Source organism: Fringilla coelebs (assembly GCF_963513975.1).
Source record: "Fringilla coelebs genome assembly, chromosome: 2".
Classification (NCBI taxonomy): Eukaryota; Metazoa; Chordata; class Aves; order Passeriformes; family Fringillidae; genus Fringilla; species Fringilla coelebs.
Window position 1 is genome coordinate 5,252,394 of NC_140029.1, and position 22,980 is coordinate 5,275,373.

At 49.7% G+C, this 22,980-nt stretch overlaps 1 protein-coding gene across 1 annotated transcript in view; it reads left to right on the top strand.

The window, feature by feature from the left end:
• Positions 1-11,475: 11,475 nt before the first annotated feature.
• The window catches only part of PDE9A (phosphodiesterase 9A), a gene marked incomplete at both ends in the record, with an annotated part of 53,416 nt that continues 41,911 nt past the window's right edge, over positions 11,476-22,980 (top strand). Inside the window, one exon of the mRNA XM_084225987.1 lies at positions 11,476-11,544. Coding sequence (XP_084082113.1) covers positions 11,476-11,544 — 69 coding nt within the window. The remainder of the gene's footprint in view (positions 11,545-22,980) is intronic.

Sequence of the window (22,980 nt, forward strand, 5' to 3'; positions counted from 1 at the left end):
AGGGAAGATTGATCACAATTCCATCAAATGATGAGGCCCAGGATCAGTAATGGTGACAATCTCTGCTCTGAACTAAATGTATGGCCTGTGTATTATGTAAAAATTAGATTATTTCATGGTTTGTCCCAGCTTCTGACAGGATGTTCTGATTGCTGACCTATTCACCTTGGAGCAAGGCTGGTTTGGCTTTGTTTTGCTCTCTTCTGAGCCAGCCAGGAGATGGTGGGGACACTCCTGCCCTGCTGTCACAGCCTGCAGGGGATGGTGGGGACACTCCTGCCCTGCTGTCCTGATGGTGGGGACATGTCCTGCCCTGCTGTCACAGCCTGCAGGGGATGGTGGGGACACTCCTGCCCTGCTGTCCTGATGGTGGGGACACGTCCTGCCCTGCTGTCACAGCCTCAGGGGATGGTGGGGACATGTCCTGCCCTGCTGTCCTGATGGTGGGGACACGTCCTGCCCTGCTGTCACAGCCTGCAGGGACTGCAGACACCCCTGGGGGTTGTGTCTGCTGCTCTGGGGCTCTGGGGACCTTGAACTACATTTGCTGCCATGCTGAGTTAAAAATGTGACTGTCATCCTCATGGCTGGGGAGAGGGGAGGGGAGGGTTTAACTGCTGGCAGAATTCAGCCTCATGTCCAGAGACCTGACGTGCTGGGTTCTGTCTCAGTGCCCAAGAGTTTAATAAACTGGGTTGTTATAAAGTGTTAGTTGTTTCCTCCTTTGTCTCCCTTCTTTTGGTTAATTTCCAGTTTGGAATAAGGAGATAATTAGTTGATGCTTGTGATGGTTTTTTGGTTTTTTTTTTCCTCTGTAATTCCTTTGTCTACCAGTTCCCCTTTGGCTGCAGTGAAACATTGACTGCTCTGTAAACTGGGAATACAAGAGCTAAACTTTCTTCAGCATATTTCAGGGTCCTGCTCAACTCCTGCATCAGGAGATCAGCTATGAAAATGTGTGAAAATCATGATGGTACTGGGGTAGGGTTTCTCTCCCTCCTTCTCTTACAAAGCAGCTGACAAATCCCCACATTTCCACAATGTTCCCTTTGGTCCAGTTGTTTGTTTCAGCAGAGGAGGACACTAAACCCACTTCACATGTGCTGCCATGTAGGAATGAACTTTGGAATGCTGTTGCAAGGCTGGAGTTATTCTCAGTTTATCTGGTACCTAAACCCTGAACAGGTGCTCTGAATTTCATGGGCTATTCAGAAACCAGCAGCTGTTTCCAGCCTTGGGGCCAGAACTGGAAGCAGCAGCCTGAGTTGGTATGTTGAAACAAAGTGATCAATAATGTCTGAGTGCTCAGATTTCCTCCCTGTGATGTGAAGGGTGGTTGGTGTGGGCAGCCCCTCACAGCTGAATGACACAGGGAAAACCTTTGGAAGGGGTGAGTTCCCCCTGAATCTCCCACCAAACACGCTGCTGTTATTTCTGCTGCAAGGACAGAGTATTGTATTCCAGCCTGAGTCACCCAATTTCACCACAGGCCACATGAGGCTTCAGCTTAGTAAGTACAGCAGGTTCTGAATTTTACTCTTAAATTGCTCAGATCATCTGGTTGGAAGCAGCTGAATGTTGTGTCCTTCTGTGGCAGAATCTGCAGGTTTAGTTTTGTACTGGGAGGTAACAATGGGATTCAATTTAGCCATTGCTGTTAAAAGTCTTTATAAAATCTTCCTCCCCCTCTCCCTCTGGCTGCAGCTTTTCAGTTACATGAAAGGAAGACAATATGGTAAAAAAAGAACAAAAGAGGTAAAAAAATATCTCAAAAGCATACTCTTTCTTCCAAATTTTGGTCACTTGCTTGGCACCAAGGGAAGTCCACTGTCACAGCTGGTTTGTGTGTCTGCCTGTAAATCTGTGCAGTTGCTGAAAGCAGAGAAAAATAGAAACCTTTGGGTTTCCTTGCTCTGATTTTCACAGTGGCAGTTCTCAAAATAGATGTCCCCAGCCCAAAAAGGCAGAACCAGGATGACTGATAAATCTGGGGTGCAGGCAGAGAAGCCCAAGGATGTTTGGTTTAGGACAGATACCTGTGTTACAGCTAAATTAGATAGATTAAAATCCCATACAAATCCCTGTCAGGCATATCATGAAGCTCTAAACTTACCTCAGGTGTCAGCAAGTAATCTTCTGAGGAGGGTGAAATCCATCACCAGCAAAGCACCTAGAAATGGAGGTGGAATGGATGAAAAATCCCATGAACATCTGAGGCAGAGCTAGCACATGCACTTCTCAGAACAATATTCACTGTCATTTGAAATGAGACCTCCTGGTAGAAAGGTTGCAGATGATGTAAGCCTTACAGTAACAGGGAAAACAAAGCTCCTCTGTTTGCCTGCTTGAAATCCTCTAATGAAATAATGCATCTGTCAAAGCAGCATCTAAATGTCATCCTTCTGTGTCATCAAAGGGGAAATGTTATTCCAAAATGCAGACTGGTTTCCGTACACAGGGTTTTTTCAGGCTTTCCAGACCCATAAAAGCAGTCAGAAGGTGTGATTAGCAGCTCTGGTACATTCACCTTATGCTTCTCTGTAAACATCAGGAGCTGCCTTTCTGCATTGTTTTTGCTGTCTGTGTTTTTCAAGCACAATTGGAATTGTTCACTTAAATGGATTCTGCTTGGAACAAGAGCCAAAAAACGCCCCCATGATAAACTGCCTTGTTGGTCTTATTTTTGAGGCAAAAAAGAAAAGGAGAAAGAAAAAAAAAAAAGATGTAGTGCTGTGTGCCTTCCGTGCAAGTTTAGTATTCTGTGGCATGAGTCTGTTTTCAAGCAAGTTTGCCCAAGCAATTACTTTGTGAATTACAGTTTGATTCACCCAGAGTCAAATCCTGGGCTGTTTTGGAGCAGCCTTTGCTGGGCTCTGCCTGTGCAGATGTCTGAGCTGCCTTGCAGCAGCTCCTGCTTGTGCTGGAGGCTGGGCTGGGCAGCCAAGGGCAGGATGCTTTCACAAAGTGATCCTGAGTGATGGGCTCAGGAGGATTTGATCGAGTTTAAACCTCCTCAGCTTTGGAGTGAGAGGCAGAGCTGGTTTCTGAAGCCAGCAGGCTCCCAAGGGATCACAGAGTGGATGCACCCAGGGAGCAGCAGAGGCAGCACTGGGGAGAAACTGGATCCCAAAGACACGAGGAGGGTGTGGGGCTCCTCTTGGGAGTGCTGGGATATCTTCATCTTGTTGGAGGTTTGTGTATCCTTGCAGAGGACTCGGTGGGAATTCCTAAAATTAACATTCAGCAATGCTAATGGTAGTGTTTGTGGCAACATGATGCTGTAACATGCTGGCAATATTTAATTCATGGAGCCACCAGCAGACTCAGTGTGTGTGTGTTTGAGGGGGAAGGAAGCCTGTTCATGGGGCAGGTTATGCCTTCAAGCTTTGCAGAGGCTCTCCCAGACACGGCTGTGCCCACAGACTATTGTATTTGCAGGGTGCCCCGACAAAGGAAGGAATGATGATCTGACTCCATGTTCTCAGAAGGCTAATTTATTATTTTATGATACTATATTATATTATATTAAAGAATACTATACTAAGCTATACTAAAGAACACAGAAGGGATACTTACTGAATGCTAAAAAGATAATGATGAAAACTCGTGTCTCGACACAGCTTGGCACTGATTGGCCAAAGAGTGAAAACAACTCACACCAGAATCCAGTGAAACAATCACCTGTGGGTGAACAATCTCCAAACACATTCCACATGAGCAAAACAGAGGAGAAGCAAATGAGATAAGAATTGTTTTCCCTTTTCTCTGAGGCTTCTCAGCTTCCCAGGAGAAAAATCCTGAGCAAAGGGATTTTTCCAGAAAATGTGAATGCAACAACAGACCTGCTCACAACCCAGGCACTCCACTGAGCAGCAGCTCCACTTCTCCAAACACAGCCCCAGCCTCAGCCACTCACCCTGGGAATGGGATGTGCTTGGGTGGGAGGAGGGGAGGGCAGTGTGGAGAAATCAAACAGACCAAGAGCACCATTTCAGCCAGAGGAACAAAGTGGGGTGTTGCCTTTGGCTTCCTCCCCAGCCCAGGCGCTGACACGCGCCAAGGGAAGCAGGGCTTGGTTCCTCTGCAGGAATCCTGCTTGGCTGCTGAGTGATGCTGGGCTGTGCTGCTGCCCCTGGGCACAATTCCTGGGGCACAGGGGGGCACAGAGCTGGTGGTTCTGCTGGCAGAAGGGCTGGATTGCAGATTGAAGGGAGATTGCACCCCTGGGATGAAGTGGGGCAGGGGAAGAGTGTGGAGCCCCTTCAGCCAGGCAGGGAGTGGGGAGCAGAGGAGATGATGGTGAGGATGCAACAGCAGCAGGGGAAAACAAATGAGTAAAAGTGCAGGAAAAAAGGTGTGGGGCTGGAGAAAAGAGCTGGGCACAGCGTTGTGCCCTTTTTAGTGGAGGGCTCCTGGGTTTTCATTTTATTTCTGTGTGTTTATTTCTGTACGTCCTTGATCTCAGTTCCCTGATCTCAGTTTCTTGTTCCTGATCTCAATTTCTTGTCTGAAAACCTCCTTCCTGCCTGCTGGAATTTTTTAGGCAGGGGCTAAGGTCCAAGCAGAGGAAAGCCTTCACATCCAGTGTCCAGGTTGTGGAGAAGCAGCTGAAGGTGAAAGGATAGGATTTAGGGGGGAAAATGAATTTGTGTGAATCCAGTGAAATCCATTCCAAGACGAAGGAAAGGGAGAAAGAGGAGGATGAAGGACCAGGAAGGAGTCATGCCTTTGGCTGTGCTGTGACTGGAGAGGGTCCAGCCTCTAACAAAGCCCCTCTGGAAGAAGCTTCTCACTAAAAGGTTTGCCTGGGGCCACCTCTAAGAAAAGGAGAGTGCAGGAGGGGAGGGGAGGCATGGGCTGAAACCCAGCACTGGGATGAAAATCTCAGCTGTGTCCAATCAAATGGAGGCTGGAGAAAGCAGAGTGAAAAGTAATCCAAAAATAAAATAAAATTCAAGTTCTGTATGAGGCACTCCCTCCCCCCATAAGCTACTTCCCTTTCATTTTCTGCATTACTTCAGCACTGCCCTCTGTCCTGACCACACCATTAATCCATGATGTTTACTGTTTCCTCAGGAAATTGGATTGTCTTATTGCATGAAAATCTCAGTTCAATTTTCCACAGTGAGAGTTTCTGGCTCTCAGAGTTCTAGAGGGAATCTTACGTACCTGACATGGATGAACAGTCAGGTCCAGTGAAGAGGAGACAACCAAAAGGAAGAGCCACAAATGTGTTATTTGAAGGCAGACAGTAATGATTTGCCATCCAATCTTTTGAGCTCCTTTGGTGGTGACCTGTGATTTTTGGAGGTGGTTGTGTGACTCCCAGGAAAAGTCACACTCAAGTGCTCATAATTTTGGGAATTAGTTAAAAATGTCTCCATTCCATGTTGGCTTCAAATGTTCTGGCAGAGCAGATCAGACAGTTTCAGTGCTACTGGAGGCTTTTGTCGTCTTTTTCACATTCACATGGGTTCACATTTCACATGGGTTCTGTGACGGATTTTTGGCCTCCCTCCCTAAAAGCTGAGAGACTCTTTCATCTCTTCTATCGAGAAAATGTTCTTCTGCCCCTTGACAGAAACAGCCCTGCACAAACAGAAGGAAAATGAGAAAATACCTACATCACAGAAAAAAATGTCATCTATCTGAGAGATTATCCTGCTGTTTACAAAGACTGGTATTTTGAAAATGTTAACATGGAAAGTCTAATTTTCAATGTACTGCAAAGAACTGTGCAAAATCTGCTTGACCCTCCAGGAATTCCTCATGGCTGGCTCTGAAGTGATGCAGGGACAATCTCCCACCCCTGGAAAGCAGCCCCAAGCAGTGAAACCCTGTGCAGACATTCCTGCTGCTGTGCTGATGTTGTTGCAGGGGGTGGTCAGCAGACAAGGAGGCTCCAGGAAGGATCACCTCGTGCCCTGCCCATGCCAGGTCTCTGTGAGCTGTGGGACAGATTGCACCAGGCTGGCAGCAGCATCAGCAGCCCTCAGCCTTTGGGTTAATCTTTGGCTTGCCAAGGTTTGGGGATGGCTGAGATCTGCTCGTCAGGGAGATGGAGGAGCTGATCTGCAGTGAGTCACTGCACAGCTCCGAGCTGCTCACATGGCAGCCTCCCAAAACAGCATCTGAGGGAGCTTCACTTTCCTGCACCACAGAAAATGCCAGGCAGCTTTCTTCAAAGGGAGCCATCTATCCCTTCCCTGCAGTCTGGGACCATGGGCTGCAGCCCCTGCTCAGACTTTGCTGCCAAGAGCATGAGCCAGCCTTGCCCAGTGCAGGGAATTGATTTTTCCACTTCTTGGCCATCATCCCTCTAAATGATCCACTGGGTGACTCCAGGCACACTTAATTTCATTGATTTTTTTTTTCCTCATCAGCTCTTGAAAGTTCCAGGTGGGTCTCTTAATTCCTTCCATAACCTTATGAAAACACAGCTCTGGGAGCTGGGCTTTCCCAGCAGCTCTGCTCCAGGGGTGCAGCAGGGTCATTCCAGCCCTGTGTTTGTGTCTTTGTGTGCTGTGCCCTGCAAGCTCCACGTCCTGCAGAGGTGCCTGGACAGGAATCTTGGCTCTCTCCTACTTGAAATGAAAGCCTAGGAGCAGAGAGCTGGATTGAGGAGGTGGCAGTGGGAAACAGAGGTAGGAAATGGAAAGCAGAGAGGGAAGGGAGGATGGAAATCAAGCAGAGAGGCTGCAGTGGAAAGGAGGGCAGCCAAGGCTCTCTGCAGGCACAGCATGGCACAGGGATGGGGATTCCTGGGGTCCTGTGGCTCCTGGAGGTGAAATTGGAATTTAATTCCACTGGAAGGTGGAATCAGGATGGAGGGTGGGCCGTGCCAAGGACCTGGTGCCTCTGCTCTAGTGAAAGGAAATGCTTGTGGAGAGCGAGCTCCTTCCACAGCCAGCAGGGAAAGGCAGTGGGTCTGCCCCACTGGGACACCTTCAGGAAACACCTGCCAGGTACTGCAAGGGTTGCAGAAAAGAGATCACTGAAAAAATGCTAACATAGAGCAGGAGAAAAAAGGGGTTTTTCCCTCAATAGACAAAAGAGAAAAGCCAAGAAATGCCAAATGTTATGTTGGACAAGTGCTTTATGAGTTCTTTATGGCTTGAGTCTGCTCTTCTCCAGGCCAGCACTGCACACACAGATATTTGTGAGGTACCAGGGGTGGCTGCTCTCACTTCCACAAGATTTGAGCCTATGAACTGGCTCTGAGTGTTGAACACAGCAAGAATCACTGGTAGGCACCAGAATTTTCCCTACAGCTGTAAAGAGAAGAAGGCAGCACTGTCACCAGGGTGGCCAAGGCTGCTGGAGTGAAGAGCAGAGCTGGCTCCTGGGTGAGTAATCCCACATCTCCCACCCACAGAGCTCTGCTCCTGCACCCCAGTGCCCCAGAGCAGCCACGTCAGATGTCACAGCTCCCTGCCAGCCCACGTTCCTGGGGGTTTGCCATGGAAACCAGGCTGACAGCGAGCGTGGCTGCACTGCATGGGCTGGCAGTGGGGCTGGGGTGAGCAACAGGACCCAAAAACAGGGCTGGAGCCAGGAGGGAGGTGGGTTTGAACGCCACTTTCAGGGTGTTCAGGACCTGTGTGTAGGTCCCAATATTAATAATCAGTCATTCTCTAATTAACATTCAATATGATCAGTTCCAGGACCGGGCCTGTGGAAATCTGGCAGAGTGTAAAAGAAATGTGCAAAGAAATGAGGTGAAGTTTCCATGTGCAGCACACCCTGTTCTCTCTGTGGGTTTAGGGAGAGGAGGGAGAGCTGGGCTGGGAAGGTCAGAGGGGCTCTGCATGGAGGAGCTCCCACTGCCATCATTTGGCTGGAGCAGCATCCATCAGGAGGTTCATTCCTGCAGAAAGCCTGCATGACCTCAGGTCTGGGGGGGGGAAGCAATCTAGGAGCAAAAACGGCAAAACACCAAAGAGGGAGAGAAGAGCGAGTGAAGTAGGGAGAAGAGGAGCAGTGGGAGGGGAAGGAAAACCTTCCCAGCTCCAGGGGCAATCTGGCATTCTGGAGCAGTAAAGCAGCAGCTCAGGGCCCTGTGGGGACATGGAGACAGACAGATAGATAGACAGACAGACACACAAGGGACCTGCAGCAGGAGGGATTAATGGGCAAAGAAAGCACTCGAAGATACGGAACTGGTAAGGAAAAAAGTTGATTTCATGTTTTCAGTTCTGTTTTCTATTCCCTGTTTTTAATTCTAGGCAAAGTTTTTTCAAAGTACAAAATCTTTCACTGGAGGTTTTGCATTTTCTGGCTCTTTTCCTCCCCCCCTTTCAATCCCTCTGAAGACCCTGCTGTGCAGTGCCCAGGTCTGGATGTGCAGACAGCAGGTTGCAAGGGGCACTGAATTTCTTGACTGCAGCAAGAAAACCAGGTTTGAGAGAGGCTGAGGGTTGTGTCAGCACAGTGACCTCAGGGATGGGGAAAGACACAGAAGGGAGGGACAGGAATGGTGCCACCCCACCCCAGGCCTGCATGGAGAGTGACTGGAGCAGCCCCTTTGGTTCTTAAAGCTTCTCCCTGGCCCTCTGAGCAGGGTTTGCAGCAGGGGGAGATCTCAGCCCGTGCAAAGCCAGCCTGGCTGAGCTGTGCCTCGACAGCAGCGAGTCCCAGGGCAATGAGGGATCTGAACATCCTCTGGCTGCTCCTTGGAAAGCCTAAAAGGCTGCTCTGCACCACCAGGGCTGGCAGACAGAAGTGCCTTTGTCACTCCTTGGGAGCACCCCGGGGTAAGTGACACCTGGCTGGGGCACTGCCACATCCCTGCAGGCTGCACCCTGCAGCTCTCCAAAAAGCACATTTCAGGCTTGGAGTGTACAGAGTGTTGGCCTCAGGAAAAAACCCACAGGGGGCAAAGCAGAGCTGTGAAAGCCCTGATGTGGTCAGGGCCACAGGAGCCTGGGACTGCCCTGAGCTGGGCAAAACATTCCTCTAAGGCAAACGATGGAAAATCATTGTCTGGCACTGTACTGCTTGGATTTGGTCTTGCACTGGAAGGATTTGATGAGATAGGATAATTTTTGCCCCACATTGTGTACTTATTTCAGTGTATACTGAAATAAGGAGACTCTGGAAGGTTAAAGCAGCTGAAGGCAGTGATCTGCTGGAGCTGCACACTCTCTTTGATGAAGGTTATCTTTTGTCTTCTTTCAGGCTTGGTCTTAAACTGGGCCTTTGATTGCATCAGGCTTTTGTCATCACTTCTGAGTGCTCAGCTTTGGAAGATTCACTTCTATATGAAGTTCTTGAAAAGAGCAATAGTCAGCAGTTGTACAGCAAAGCAGTTTTTCCAACAAGTGTTAATGTAATTAGGGAGAGGGGGATGTGTGCTGGAGCTTAAGAAACACAATTTTAAATACACAGGGAGAGTAGACAGGACAAGGACAGTGGAGAGGCAGACTGGGATCCTCACCTGGATTTCAGAGCTTGTCCAGAGCTGGCTGGAGAAGCTGGTCACATTAAAAAAAAATATCAGAAAGTTGATTCTTACCAGTGTGAGACTCTGATCATTAGATATCTCAGTGATGTGTGATCAGATCCTGACATGCCCCAGGGATGTCTGACCCCTCCTGGAGTGGGTGATCACAGTGGGAGAGCTCAGTATCCTCCTCTACAATCCCAAATGTCCCATGTGCATCCCCCAGAGTGAGTGTTCTTGTTGTCCCTTTCCTAATGGCTGCATTTTTGTCATCATGGCCATACTGGATCAAGCAAGTCACTCAGGCCTGAATCACAGCAAAACAGGATTAAGGCAGTGCTTAGCAGAGCAGGGTGTGGGATGGTGGGTCCCAGAGGTCCTGACTGGCATGCAGAAGCAGTGGGGTTGGTGTGGAAGGGCTGTTGAAGTGGGAGATCCATGGGGATCACCCGTGGGGTGATCTGAGGGGTCAGCCTCTGGGAGAGTTTCCAGGACAGTCCGTGGGACAGACTGCAGTTCAGCCCAGAGGACAGTCCGGTGGGTGGTGGGGTATGGGCCAAGCTGTGGCACAGCTGAGGGGACAGCCCACAGCACAACCCCCAGGACACCCCTGCAGTGCCCAGGGCTCTCTCCTGGGAGACTCCCAGTGCCTGCTCCAGGCTGGCAGAGGAAGGCTTGCTCTTCCCAAAAGAACCACCTTGCTGCTGGCTCTGAGAGCTTTAGAAGCACCGCTGGCTTCAGCCTGAAGGCTCAGCCCAGCTCTGACTGCCCCACAGCCCTGGGACCCACCCAGCCCTCCAGCCCTTTGCAGAGCAGCAGATCCCCGTCTGCCTTCCCAGGGGCAGCAAGCCACAGCCGAGGACAAACCCCAGCCAAGCCCCCTGGCCTCTGCTGGGCTCAGTTTTGTCTCTCTGGCCGCACCGAGGGCTCGGGGTGGGCAGGGTGAACATCACCGACCGCGCTGCCCCAACCCTGCTCTCCCAGCCCGCACAGCACAGAAGAGGCCGGAAAATGCTTTTGCAGCCCCTCCATCCAAATCCCCAGAAAACCCGAGCGCTCATGCTGTCGGGACGGGCTGGGGGCTGCCTGTGCAGCCTCTGCGCTGCCTCCGAGCTCCGTGCCCGGCTCCCGGGCAGAGCAGCCCGGGCACGGCAGAGGGCAGCCGGCATCGCTGGCTCCGGGAGCACCGCCGGGGCTGCGCTCCCTCCTGCCTTCCTCGGGAGAGATGCCTCTGCCAGGAGACTTCACGTTCCCCTAAATAACAAATTCCTGCGCTCCGGGGGTGGCACGGATGGCGGTGGGCGAGAGCATGGGGTGTGTGGTTTCTTCGTGCTGCTGGTGCTTACGGGGGGGGAAAAGCTCCTTCTGTCCTTGTGATGATAACGGGAGGGATGTGGAAATGGAGCTGCTGAGTTTGGATTGAGACGGTCCAAGCCCTGGCTGGCAGTGGGTGTCTGAAAGGACACTTCCAGCACAGGGCACTTCCAGACGGGAGCCTGCCACTGTGCAAGCAGCTCACCAGGAGAGGCACTCACTAATAGTTACGGTCCTATTTCAGCCTAAAATCAAATTGCATCTCTCTGCACCCCAATGAAGGGGGATTTTCCTCCTCCGCAGCCCCCCGGGGGATAAATGCCACTTGATCTCGGGCATAACAGGAGCCGGCCAGTCCCAGGGTCAGAGCCCGAATGCGGATGCCCAGCGACTCTCAGCCTTGAAGCCACGAGGGGTTGTTGCTATGGGAATGGAGAGGGGGCTCGCAGGCAGCATCTGGAGCCTGTGTCTTTCCCTGTCCGAGGCAGCTGGATTCGGAGGGAAGCAAAACTAAAAGGAGGTGGCAGAGAGAGACAGAGGCACAGCAAAATGCATGCATGTTAGAGGAGGGACCTGCCCAGAATGAGAGTACAGTGGGATACAGAAGAGCGGGGACACCAAACTGTCAGGCAGCGGTGGCTCGGCTGGCTAGGACAGACCTGATTTTCTGCTCTGATTGACACTGGAAACAAGTCCGGTGAGAGCCCGGCTGCAGCAAGATGGGATCTGCCTCCTCCACTTACCGGCCCAAATGTATTTATTTGGACATTGATGGAAGAATTCAAAAGGTACTTTTGCTGTTTTTCACCAAGTGGCGTCTCCGGCTGCGGGCGGCGTTTGCTGCGCGGCCGATCCCAGACGGGCTCCGCATCCCTTTTGCAGGGGAAGGGGGGGGATCCTGCGTGCCTTCTGCTTTGTACACGGATGTTTATTTAAAGGGGAAGGGGAGGCTGGCAGAGGGGAGGGCTGGGCGCTGCCAACACCAAGTCGCTGCCAGCTCTCCCTGCCGGCGCGGGGATCCTCGGTTTCGCAGCCGCCTTGGCTTCCGCTCCCGGAGCGGCGTCGCGCCGTGTTTACAAAGTTTAGCCCGGGGCGAGGTTTCCCCCCCAGGCAGTGGGAGCGGGGAATACAGCCTGCCGAGCTCCTGGAGACTGGTTCAGCCCGTGGGCACCTGGCTCGGGCCGAGCTGGAGGTCAGGCAGCGCCCGGCTCTCTGCGCGGTGCCGCCGCATCGCCGGGGGCTGCGGGACCCCTCTGCCGCCTCTGCCAAAGTTGCCGGTAAATGCCGATAATTCAAACTTTCTCTGCCGCTCGCCTGCCTTGTTTGGTTAAGCACGGTTCACAGCGCAGGGAGAGCTGCGGGAGAAATGTGTCCTGGCTAAAAGGGAGAGCTCGCACGCTGCCGGGCTGACAGCCCACGGCTTTTAAACAGAAACAATGCCGACGCCTTTCTGCAAGCCGTTTGTTTTTTCCCCTTCTCTTTGTCAGCAGTTCTTTGGCCGCAAACCAAGCGCCTTTTTTGTAACAGAGAGCTGCTGAGAGGGTCCAGAGCAAGAAAACTCTGATTTGCAAAATTCACATCACTCTCGTCTTCCTGCTCTAAATTTTCGGTTCACCCACTGTCGCATTTTGTTTTTAATTTTGTAAAGAAGCAGCAGCGATGCCGTGTCCCTTCCCTCCCCTGCGCTGTGTGAGTGAATGGAGAGCTGGTGCTCACAGTCCCATCCCACCACACACGCCTCCAGCCCCCTCCAGCACTGCCCTGGAAACCCAGGGCCACCGTTCAAAGTCGCGTCCTCAGCAACAAGACCTTGGAGAATCCAGATCTGTGCCGGATTCCCCAGAGAAAGCTGCTCCTCTTGATCCACCTTAGACGTAGCTTAGCCGTGATGGTGGTCCCTGTGCTGCCGTGAGATTGTCCCTGCGGGCTCTGCTGAGCTGAGGGCTCTGATTCTCTTTTTCCAGGGTTTAATAAATTGGTTGCCTGGTGGCCCCCCGAAGCATGGATTGAACGGAGCCTCCTGTACAGTTCAGTACAAAAAATGTTTTGGCATTTCGAAAGGGTGGTGAGTGTTTCCATAGATGTCGGCAATGCACAGCGTTTGTCATCTATGCTGGATTAAAAAAAAAAATACAGCATTTCTCCAACCAGCCTCTGGAGAGTACTTTTAACACTAAAGGCACAGGAGAGGCACAGTCACATGAGCAAACAAGTGCAAACTCAGGCAGCATTAAAGGGGGTTTAATCTCGGTAAATGTTAACTGTTTCTTTTGTGAGATGTAAAATCCCGCCCGTGTAATGTTTGGAAGGATTCCTGAAGTAAAAATGCCGTGTAAAAAGGGTTCACCCAGCGGTAAGCAGGGCATAGCTCAGATTCTCCTGCCGTCTCAGTAACATCATTAGAAAGAAACAGAAAGGAGGGGTGGGGGAAAAAGCAGCAGCCCTTAATCTTCCAAGGAATGCAGCAGTGGAGGCTTCTGAAAGGAGCTCATTAAATCAATGCTAAGCTTCTCGTCAACCTATAACGAGGAACGAGCTTCATTATAAGAGCACTTGTTGAGTTTGAAAGGGCTCAGCTCCAACACCAGCTGGCCGTGCTGGGCATCGTGCAGTAGAACTGAGCATCCCAGCCCAGCGCTGCTTGTGGCTGCAGCTGTTCAGAGCCGATTTTTGCGTTTCCATGGCCTCATCCTGAATTTCCACCGGTGCTGCCGCAGGGTGTGCTGTTGACTTTGGGAGGAGGAGTTGTTTCACCTCGGCCCCGGGATAAAGGAAGGGACAAACCCGGCCCGGGGAGCCGACACCGCCTCCCCCGAGATGCTGCGCCCCGCAGGTGAGCGCTGCGAAGCGCTCTGCAGAGCTAAACTAAGTAGGTTTGTGTGCCGGCAGGTCCAGAGGGGCACGGCAGGGAGGGCAGAGGGACCCGGTGCTTACGAAAGAAGAGTTGGCCGGCTCTGAAATCCTTCCCAGGAGTTATTAAAAGAAAGGAGGCACCATCAGCCCGCTTGAAAGCAGGACCACGCCGGTGCCAGCACGTCCCAGAGGAAGGGCTGAAGTCCATCTCTGTCTCTCACAATGTCCTTCTGGACAAAATGTCCAGCCCAAAATGTCCAGCCCACAGCTGGATGACTGTGTGGAATGCTGGAGGAGCAGCTGGCTCGCAGGTCAGGCACAAAGGGTTGTAGTGAAGATGGTGACATCAGGTTGGTGTCCAGTCTCTGGTGGGGTTCTGGAGGGCTCCTGTGCCATTCAACACCCTCATCAGCAACCTGGACACAGGACTCTAGTGAATACTACATGAGTGTGCTGATCAGACTAAATTGGGAGGGGCTGTTGGCTCCCTCAAGGCCAGGGAGACCCTGCAGAGAGACCTTGACAAGTTTGAGGGCTGGGCAATCACCAGCTGGATGAAGTTCAACAAGGGAAAATGAAGGATTCTGCACCTGGGATGGGGTAGCCCTGGCTGAGTGCATAGACTGGAGAGTGAGATGCTGAAGACCAGTGCCCAGAAAAGGGACCTGGGAGTTCTGCATCAGCAGTGCCCTGGCAGCCAGGAGGGACATCCAAGTCCTGGGGCCATCACATGCTGGGCAAGGCAGGGGATTGTCCTGCTCTGCTCTGGGCTGGGGCAGCCTCACCTCAAGTGCTGGGGGCAGTTTTGGGCACCACAATATAAAAAAATCATTGAACTATTAGAGAATGTCCCAAGGAGGGCCATGAGGATGGGGAAGACCTTGAGGAGAAGCTGTATGAGAAGCAGCTGAGGTCACTTGGTCTATTCAGACTGGAGAAGAGGGGACTGAGCTAAACTGACCTTCCAGAGGCACAGCCAGGCACAAAATTGCCTTCACCAAAGCTGGCCACAGCGTTGGGCTCTCCTCCAGTGGGCAGAGTTGGCTGAACACCTCTCCAAGCTGGGGCAGCTTTAGGAGGGACCTGAGGTGGCCCAGCCCAGCAGATTCCACCTGTGAGAGCCCAGGCTGGCAGAGGAATGGTCATGCAGGGCTGTGGGAGGGGGAGGATCAGGGGCTGTGGGATCACAGCCACACTCCAGATCCAGGGCTCTGCACAAAACAGCTTCAAAGAGGTCACTTGATCTTGGAGCTGGGTGAAAAATGAAATTCCAGTGTAACCCTCTTCCTGTCCAGCACCCACGTCAAGGGGTGCACACCTGGGGGAAACAAGGGGTGCACACCTGGGGGAAACAAGGGGTGCACACCTGGGGGAAACGAGTGTTGCTCGGTTTATTCATTTGTGAAAGATCTTCTCAGCCAGCAGTCCACCCCCCCCTTGCTTGGACACACACCTTCCCCCTGCATTGCTCAGGAGCACCTGGGGCTGAGCACACGGGGAATCCCCTCTGTGTGCCAGCCCAGCCTTGCTCTGCTGCCAGGCCCAGGAGAGGACAGCAGGGCAGGGAGAAGCCCTGGCTGTGCTTCATGTAGGATGAAGTGATCTCAACAAACCCCCATGGATTTCTCCTAATTCCTGGAGTGCCACTAGATGGGGTCAACCCCCTGAACCCCCAATATCAGTGAAGAGGTGCCAAATTTAAGCCTCATCTGGAGGCTTATGTTCCTTCATACTGTTATTAACCCTTTGGCTGCGTTTTGAAAAAAAATTCTTATTGAGTCTGTTTTGAATTAAAAAATCCACCAGGAAAAAAAAAAAACCCAACATTCCCCAGTTCATGCCCAATCTTTTTTTCCATGGAGAAACTACTGGGAACATTTTCTTTTGACCTTTGAGATTTAAATGGTAGCAGAGCAGAACCAGCCAGTGGCCTTATTCCCAGCAGGATGGCTTCATGGCTCTCCTTTTTAAATGTCACAGGCCAGTGGCTTTACTTGCAGAGTTTTAAGGAGTTCATCTGAGAAAAATGCTTGTTTCAAGAGGATTTCTGTTTCCAGTGTCTTAATCAACATCATATTTGTAACAAGTATGGAAAATCAGAGAGCTACAGAGCCTGAAGTAACTGGAAAAAAAGAAGAGGACTGTTGCCTTTGTCAAGGATTCTATGAAATCACTCAATGGTATTTTCCTCAGAAAGCAAGTAAAGAATTTTAGAGTAATTTTGCTGGTTTTTGAGTCATTCTGGATGTTAAGCAGAAAATTTGCCCTTCTTTTTTTTTTTTCCCCGCAAAAAAATGCATTGAGTTCAAGCTTTCTGGGTGTCTACTGACCTGACTTGTGTTGCAGGACACTGAGCCATCCACAGCCATTGTTCCTCTTGGCCTGAGCTCCCCAAAGAAGAGGACAAGGCTCAGACTGAGCTTTGGTGCCGTGGTTGTTGCATCGAAACATCGTCGCGCAGGAATCGCTTCTATCACGTGAGATTTTCCTTTCAGTTGCAGCAGCAGCATCTGTGGTATGAATGCCCAGATTCTAGCAAAGCCAACAGATTTTTCCAAGGCTCACCAGGCTATTTTTAACCCGCAAAACTGGATTCAGATGAAAAACAAAACACGGCAGAAAAAATAACGGCGTGACGCTCCCTTCGAGGCGATGAAGAATTTTCGCATCCCCGCGGCTCTTTCAGCACAGCAAGGCAAGCCCACGGAGCCCAGGCTGTGTCTGCTTGCACTGAGGATTTAGGGGAACACCCTTCCAGCTGCCAAACACCACAGGGGTGCACAGGATGGGTGTTGATGGCAGCCAGGACGTGGGCACCTCTGGGGGGCTGCTCTGTGCCCCATCCTGCTTGAGCACGGTGAGCCATAGGAATGTTTTTGTGGGATCAAGGCCATTTTCTGAGTGCTGGCAGAGCTCTGTGGGCGTGGGAGGGAAAAGGTGGAACAGCCTGAGTCTGGCCAGGTCTTTGCTAGCCTTGGCTTTCTCACTGCAGCTGGCCCTGCTTGTTCTTGTTGTAAAGCAGCACAAAATGAGCAGCAGGTTCCTTGAACTCTGTCACATTGCAGCACATCGACATTTTAAGGAGGAAAAATGGCTTCAACCCATGCTTGTGAAAATATGAAAGATAATGTCACACATGGGCCTTTCTCTCCTCTACTCTCCCTTCTCCTTCCTCCCCAGTGGGGGCTCCTCAGAGCATTTAGGGAACCAAACCATGATCCCAGCACAGCTCTGTAATTCCAGCACAGCTCCAAAATTCTTCCACACCCATCACCCAGCAAGGCTTGTTTACTGCTGTTTATCTTTGTGAAGTCACTCTCAGTATATTGTATTTATTGCAGTTTATGTTCACACTAGTCCAGACAAAGTGTAAGTTTAACACTCTCAGTCTAACGCTTTTCTCATAGGTAACTCTGGTGTTACCTACGTGTTCAGACCAGCCAAATATAGTTTATCCTCCTCATAAACAACTCTTCTGGCTCCTCACAAACAAGACAAAATCATTCTGTTTCTAGAACTGATGCCTTAAGTTTTAGCTTTCATATTTCCCAGATCCTGTACTGCATTATATAGAACTCTGAACTCTATAAAATGTCAGTGAGTTCTCCTCACAGCTCAGTCAGACAAAGCAATCCTTTTCCAGCCCCAGAACCAAGGACACCCTTGCAGCTTCAGGCCCAAAAAGTGCAAAGAGCAAACTGAGGAGAGCAATCTGGGAGGATGGGACTGCAGAACCTGGAGCTGTAATTGGACAATTAACCCCAACACGGAAATGGACCAAAACCTCTAAAAGTGTGAAAACTCGTGACTCAGGGTCTGCCTTGGGTGTAGCCTTGGCCAGGCTCTGGTGCTGCCCAAGGTGCTTCCTTTGAAGGCCTTTTTAATAAATCCCTGCTTTATTCCTTTAACACTGCCCAGCCTCTGCTCCAGGCAGCCTCTCAAGGCATCAGAACCTTCCTCATGAACTTGCTTATATAGATTCAAATCAGCCTTTTGCTGGTCTCTCCTCAAACCTGCTTTTCCTCGCTCCATTAATTAACATTTTCCTTCTAACAGTCCTCTATTACCAAGCCAGTTCCAATGTCAGAATTTAATCGTGTGAGCAGCTTGGAAACAAGCACTTTCACTCACAGCTACTGAGAACATTTGGTGCTAAAGCATCCCTATTATCCAGTTTACAAAACATTTCAAGCCTCGTGCCTTGGTGTGCTGCAGGGTTAATTGCACTTAGTACTCCATTAGCAGCAAATGTGTGCCCTTCTCGTGTTAAGAAAAGCCAGAATATAGACATTTGTGTTGTTTGTTAAAGGTTGAAATACTTTCATGAAATGTTTTTATTTCTGCTGCAGAAGATAGGAAACTTTCAGCCTGGCCCCTCACAATCAGCCTTGTTGCCTCCTGGTTGTGTTCTGCCGTTAATAATTAGTACTGACAGATGCAGTATTTGCAATATGTCCCTTAGTGCAGTCAGTAGGTTGCACAAGTCTCTCCTGAATGTAATCTCCCTTTTGCTATGAGCCCTGATGACTCTAAAAATTGCTGAGATGCTTCTCTGCTGGCAGTGGAAGAGCCAGCCTCTGCCGTGCTGCCCCTCTCAGGGACAATCTGCAAGCCTGTCCTGGGCTCACACACCTACGGGTGCATCATGGACATTTTTCTTTCCTAAAAAGAGGAAAATCTCTTTTCCCACAGCTCTCTTTTCAGGGATGTTACAGGGGTGGGAATTGTGACTTACCTCATGCCTCGGGATCCTGGTGCATCAGCTCTGTCTGGCAGCTCCTGTTCCCTAATTTAGGGCAATGCATAGGGAAAGGAGTGGGATTGACCCCAGTTAAGCACAGGAATACCAACGGGAGGGATGGCAGCTCCAGGAGAGTCCTGCAGGATCCCTGGAGTCACTGGGGGGGCGGGTGGCATCTCCAGGGATGATTCATCCCATCCCAGAGGGGGTTTGGAGACACCTGGGCTGATTTGGAGATTGTCCTCCTGTTCTGCTGGCAGCAGAGGGCACCTGGCAGAGAGGCACTGGGGAGATGCTGGGGGTGGTTAAAATGACACCAAACAAACCCCACAAGGACATTTCCCGTTGAAATGAACATTCTCAAGCCACGTCCCTGCCCAGAACTGCGTGAATCAGAATGTTACAGAGCTTTTGGGATAAAATATCTGCCACACTTCCCATCCCCTATCAGTGTTTGAAGCTCAGGGGAGTTTCCATTTTTGCTCAGACCCTCAGCTGAGGGCTCTCGTGTTTTCTCCCCCACACATGGACATGCACACATGCTCTGGTTTTCTGTTCTTCTCTCAGAGAAGCTCCCACTGTATCAAACAGATGGCAAATCTGGCAGCCTATTTTTAATGCTCCTAACATTCCAAGCTCAGATAAATGAGTGGTTTTCTGAATATCAGCTGTTAATTAGTGCCAGAAATAAAAAAGGAGACTGAGAGTTTGGGTATAGTGGGGCTGATGCTATGTTTAAGTTTAAAGAATGAGAAAGCTGGAATGTTTTTAAATATGGGGTTTTAGGTGAAGCTTCTTTTGGGTATTGGGGACTATGACAGAGAGGACATTTATGGATATTTTTTGAGGAAGACCTATTTGCTTATGGGTTGGGAAATATGAAATCCTTTCAGTGATTCCTACAGAGGGATACCTAAAACTTCTGGATTGTTCTTCATTTTGATATGGATGACAAACACCTCTGGAAAGACAGAGAGAATCACAATGAAAAATTTCACATGAATCTTCTGCCTTAATAGCTCAGAAATCCTCCATGAAAGCTGCTCTTGCAGAAACAGCAGCAATTTTCACAGTCCATGCAAGATACATACCTGAGTTTTACTAGAATCTTTTCTGACATTGTATCCCCCATTCTCATTAGTGAAAGAGTGTAATTTAGATTGTTTAAAGCCTGCAATTTCAGCCCTGACTCTGAACATTGCTCACTGAGCTGAATGAAAGACATGACCAAGTGCTAAAGTGTTGAAGGCAGCAGGTTGAAACCAGAAGAAATGAAGTAGAACTGGAAACTGAGGGTACACTGGCTTCAAAAATATTTTTACATTATCTATTTAGGAATTTTACTAGGGTAAAATAAAAATAATCAAACAGAAATTAAATTCTTGGAAGAATACCCAATTACAGACAGGAGATCAGAACATGATAATGTTCTGGACAGAGTTTGCTGTTTACAGAGAGGATTAGCTGTTCTGAGGATCAAATATAGAACACAAATTGGATTTGTAAACTGTGTTTTTACCTATCCTATCTGAAAGCAAAATATAATGTGATTAGCTGTAAACTGGTAGGCTGCAGAGTCTGTGCACAATGGTCCTTTGGTAAAATCTCCATCACAGTCCTTAATCTGAGCTCCTCTCCAAGTGGGGAAGCCAGCCCAGAGCGCCAGGGCTCTTAATCCCTGCTCTTCCCAAGAGGGGTTTTTAAATCCTTCTAGACCAGAGGTGGATACTGTGGATTAAGAGACAATGGCTCCTTATTTCAGAAGAAAATGTTTCAAAAGAAAAAATAAATGCGGAACTGTTTTCAGGAAAGAAACCAGTCCCACAGAATTGAGGGCCAGGCCAGGATCCAGGCATCCCCTCAAACTGAGCTGTCCTACTTTGCAGTCCCTGCATGCCTCATCAAAATGTTATTTCCACTCCAAAAAGCCTCAGTCATTATTCATTCTGCTTTCCCCCCAGTTGCATCACGTTGCTTTCCAAGGCACACAGAGAGTTGCCCTCTCAAATGGAATGGCTGCTCCCTGATCTTGATGGAAACTCCTTGGCACAAACAAGTTGAGCATTCAGAGAAAGCTGCTTTTCCTGCCATTGTTTTTTTTCCTACACGTGGTAGAATCATAGAATTGGGTTGGAAGGGACCCTTAAGGGTCTAGTTCAATCCCCTGCAATGAGCAGGGACATTTTCAAATTGATCAGGTTCCTCAGGGACCCATCCAACCTGGCCTTGAATGGTGGGGTGGGAGATCCACCATCTCAGAGGTCTGGATAACAACAGCAAGGACAGAAATATGAAATCATGTTAACTCTCAGAGGGGAAAAAAAAAACCTGTTTGCAGATGACTTTCCAGGAATTCAGCCTTTTCCTCCTGGCACAAACCCAAGGGAAATGCAGTTAACAGGGTTTATATGTGGCTGATTTTCTTCTTGGCAATTAGCCATCAGTCTGCAAGCTGAAGAAGAGGCCTCTGTTTCCCTTCCCCACGTGGTTTGTCACTGCTGTGACTCTGCTCAGGCCTGATTTCAGTTCTGCATTTGCTTTCAGCAGCTGAGCATCTTGTGTGTTGAGTGGTCTTGCAGGAGACCTTTGTGCCACCAGGCAACATCAGAGTCCCTGCATCCTCTTTTTCTTCATCCCTGGAGGTTCATCCCTGGATTTTTTGGGCTGATTTGCATGACTGTGCACTTTTTAAATGTGTACTATGAGGAAACCTGGCATTTCATTATAGGAAACCCTACACATGCATGATCATAGCCCACTACCAGAGCTGGAGGAGCTGCTGTGCTCTCCCAACTCTTGCCTCTGCTAAGCAAGATCTCAATCTTCTCCTGAGCCAGGATATCTTCCAGCACCAGGCATTAATGCAGGGAATGAGGTCCTGTGAGACACCTCAGCAGTGGCTTGTCACCCAGAGGGACCTAAGCAAGATGTGGATCAGAGACAGGTCTGAAGGGAGATGAAATTTGTGGATCAGACCCCCAGACCGTGCCAGAAAGGTGTGATCATGGAGACTCAGGCTGAGCAGCAAAGGTCTGGGGACACCTGCCTGAGCAGGGACAGCTCCACAGGGCTGGGTGAGATGTTCTGTCCCCCAGTGCCAGGGCTGCCTGTCCTCAGAGCTGCAGGTCAACCTCTGCAGGTCACGGGACAGCCCGCGTGCCACGCATGGGTGCCACCAAAGTGTGGCCACCAGCCAAGTGTCCCCACATTGCCTTCCTGCTGCTGATGTCCCCCCAGGGGTAATGGACTCCAGGCACACAGGATTCCTGTTCGCTGCTGGAGCCATCAATAGCACCCAGGGCTGTCCTCCCATCCTCCAAACCACATTCCAGCTGTGTTCCATCAGCACAACTGGCATCGACTCTGCTGGGAGCACGAACCTGGGGACAGAGAACATCTGAGGCTGGCTGCTGTGCTTCAGAGCACAAGGGAGATGCTCAGAACAGCTCAGCAGGCTGCAGAAGAAGGAAATTTTAATAGCATGTTATTTTGTGAAAAAGAAAAAAAAAAACCCAACCAGCTGAGGACAAGCACCCTGAGATGAGTATGAAACTGCAGTGGGTGATTCACAAATCCAGTTTTAGCAAACCTAAGTAAAAATGCCAAGTATGGAAAACTGAAAAGCATGTATGGAGATGGCTCATGATCTAGTATCACAGCCTTTGTTTCGCTTCCCACTCTTTCACTACTGCATGGAGTAAGAGGAAACATTAAAATTCATCCTCAGTGTGTTGAAAGCTCCTACTGCTTTCTATGAGTCAGGCCAACTTTCTTACCTTTGATGTTGCCTAATAATTTTTTTATCTTTTCCTCTCCTGTCTGTCCTGGTCAATAATAATTGATTTCCAGAATAAGAAACCTCAATACCTGAAATAGCACTCCTGGCACATCACAAGCCTTTGGCCACAATTGACATCATCTGTCCAGTTACTGCCTGTACCAGTTGTGCTCCAATATTCTGCCAGCCAATTTCAGCAGCTATCAGTCTGTCAGGGCGCTGGGTTCTGCTAGGAGCAGGATTTCAGCCCTATCTGAACTCCATTGGCTGTATTTTATTGCTTGGATTGCTTCTGTGCTTTAATAACCAAGGGTCAATCTTGACTTTCAAGACACACCCATTTCCCCAGCAGTAGTTACTCCCTGCCTCAGCAATCAAGTTCCTGAAGGTGTTGTATTTGCAGAGAGTGTCCTGACAAAGGCAGGAATAATGAATCTGACTCCATGTTCTCAGAAGACTAATTTATTACTTTATGATACTATATTATATTAAAGAATAGTATACTATACTAAAGAATACAGACAGGATACTTACAGAAGGCTAAAAAGACAATAATGAAAACTCGTGACTCTGGAAAGAGTCCTGACACAGCTTGGCCCTGATTGGCCAAAGAGTGAAAACAACTCCCAGCAGAATGCAATGGAACAATCACCTGTGGGTGAACAATCTCCAAACACATTCCACATGAGCACAACACAGGAGAAGCAAATGAGAGAAGAATTGTTTTCCTTTTCTCTGAGGCTTCTCAGCTTCCCAAGAGAAAAATCCTGGGCGAAGGGATTTTTTCAGAGAATGTGAATGCCACATGAAGGTTTTGTGAAGATTCTGCCTGGAGTAATTTCACCTGGGGCA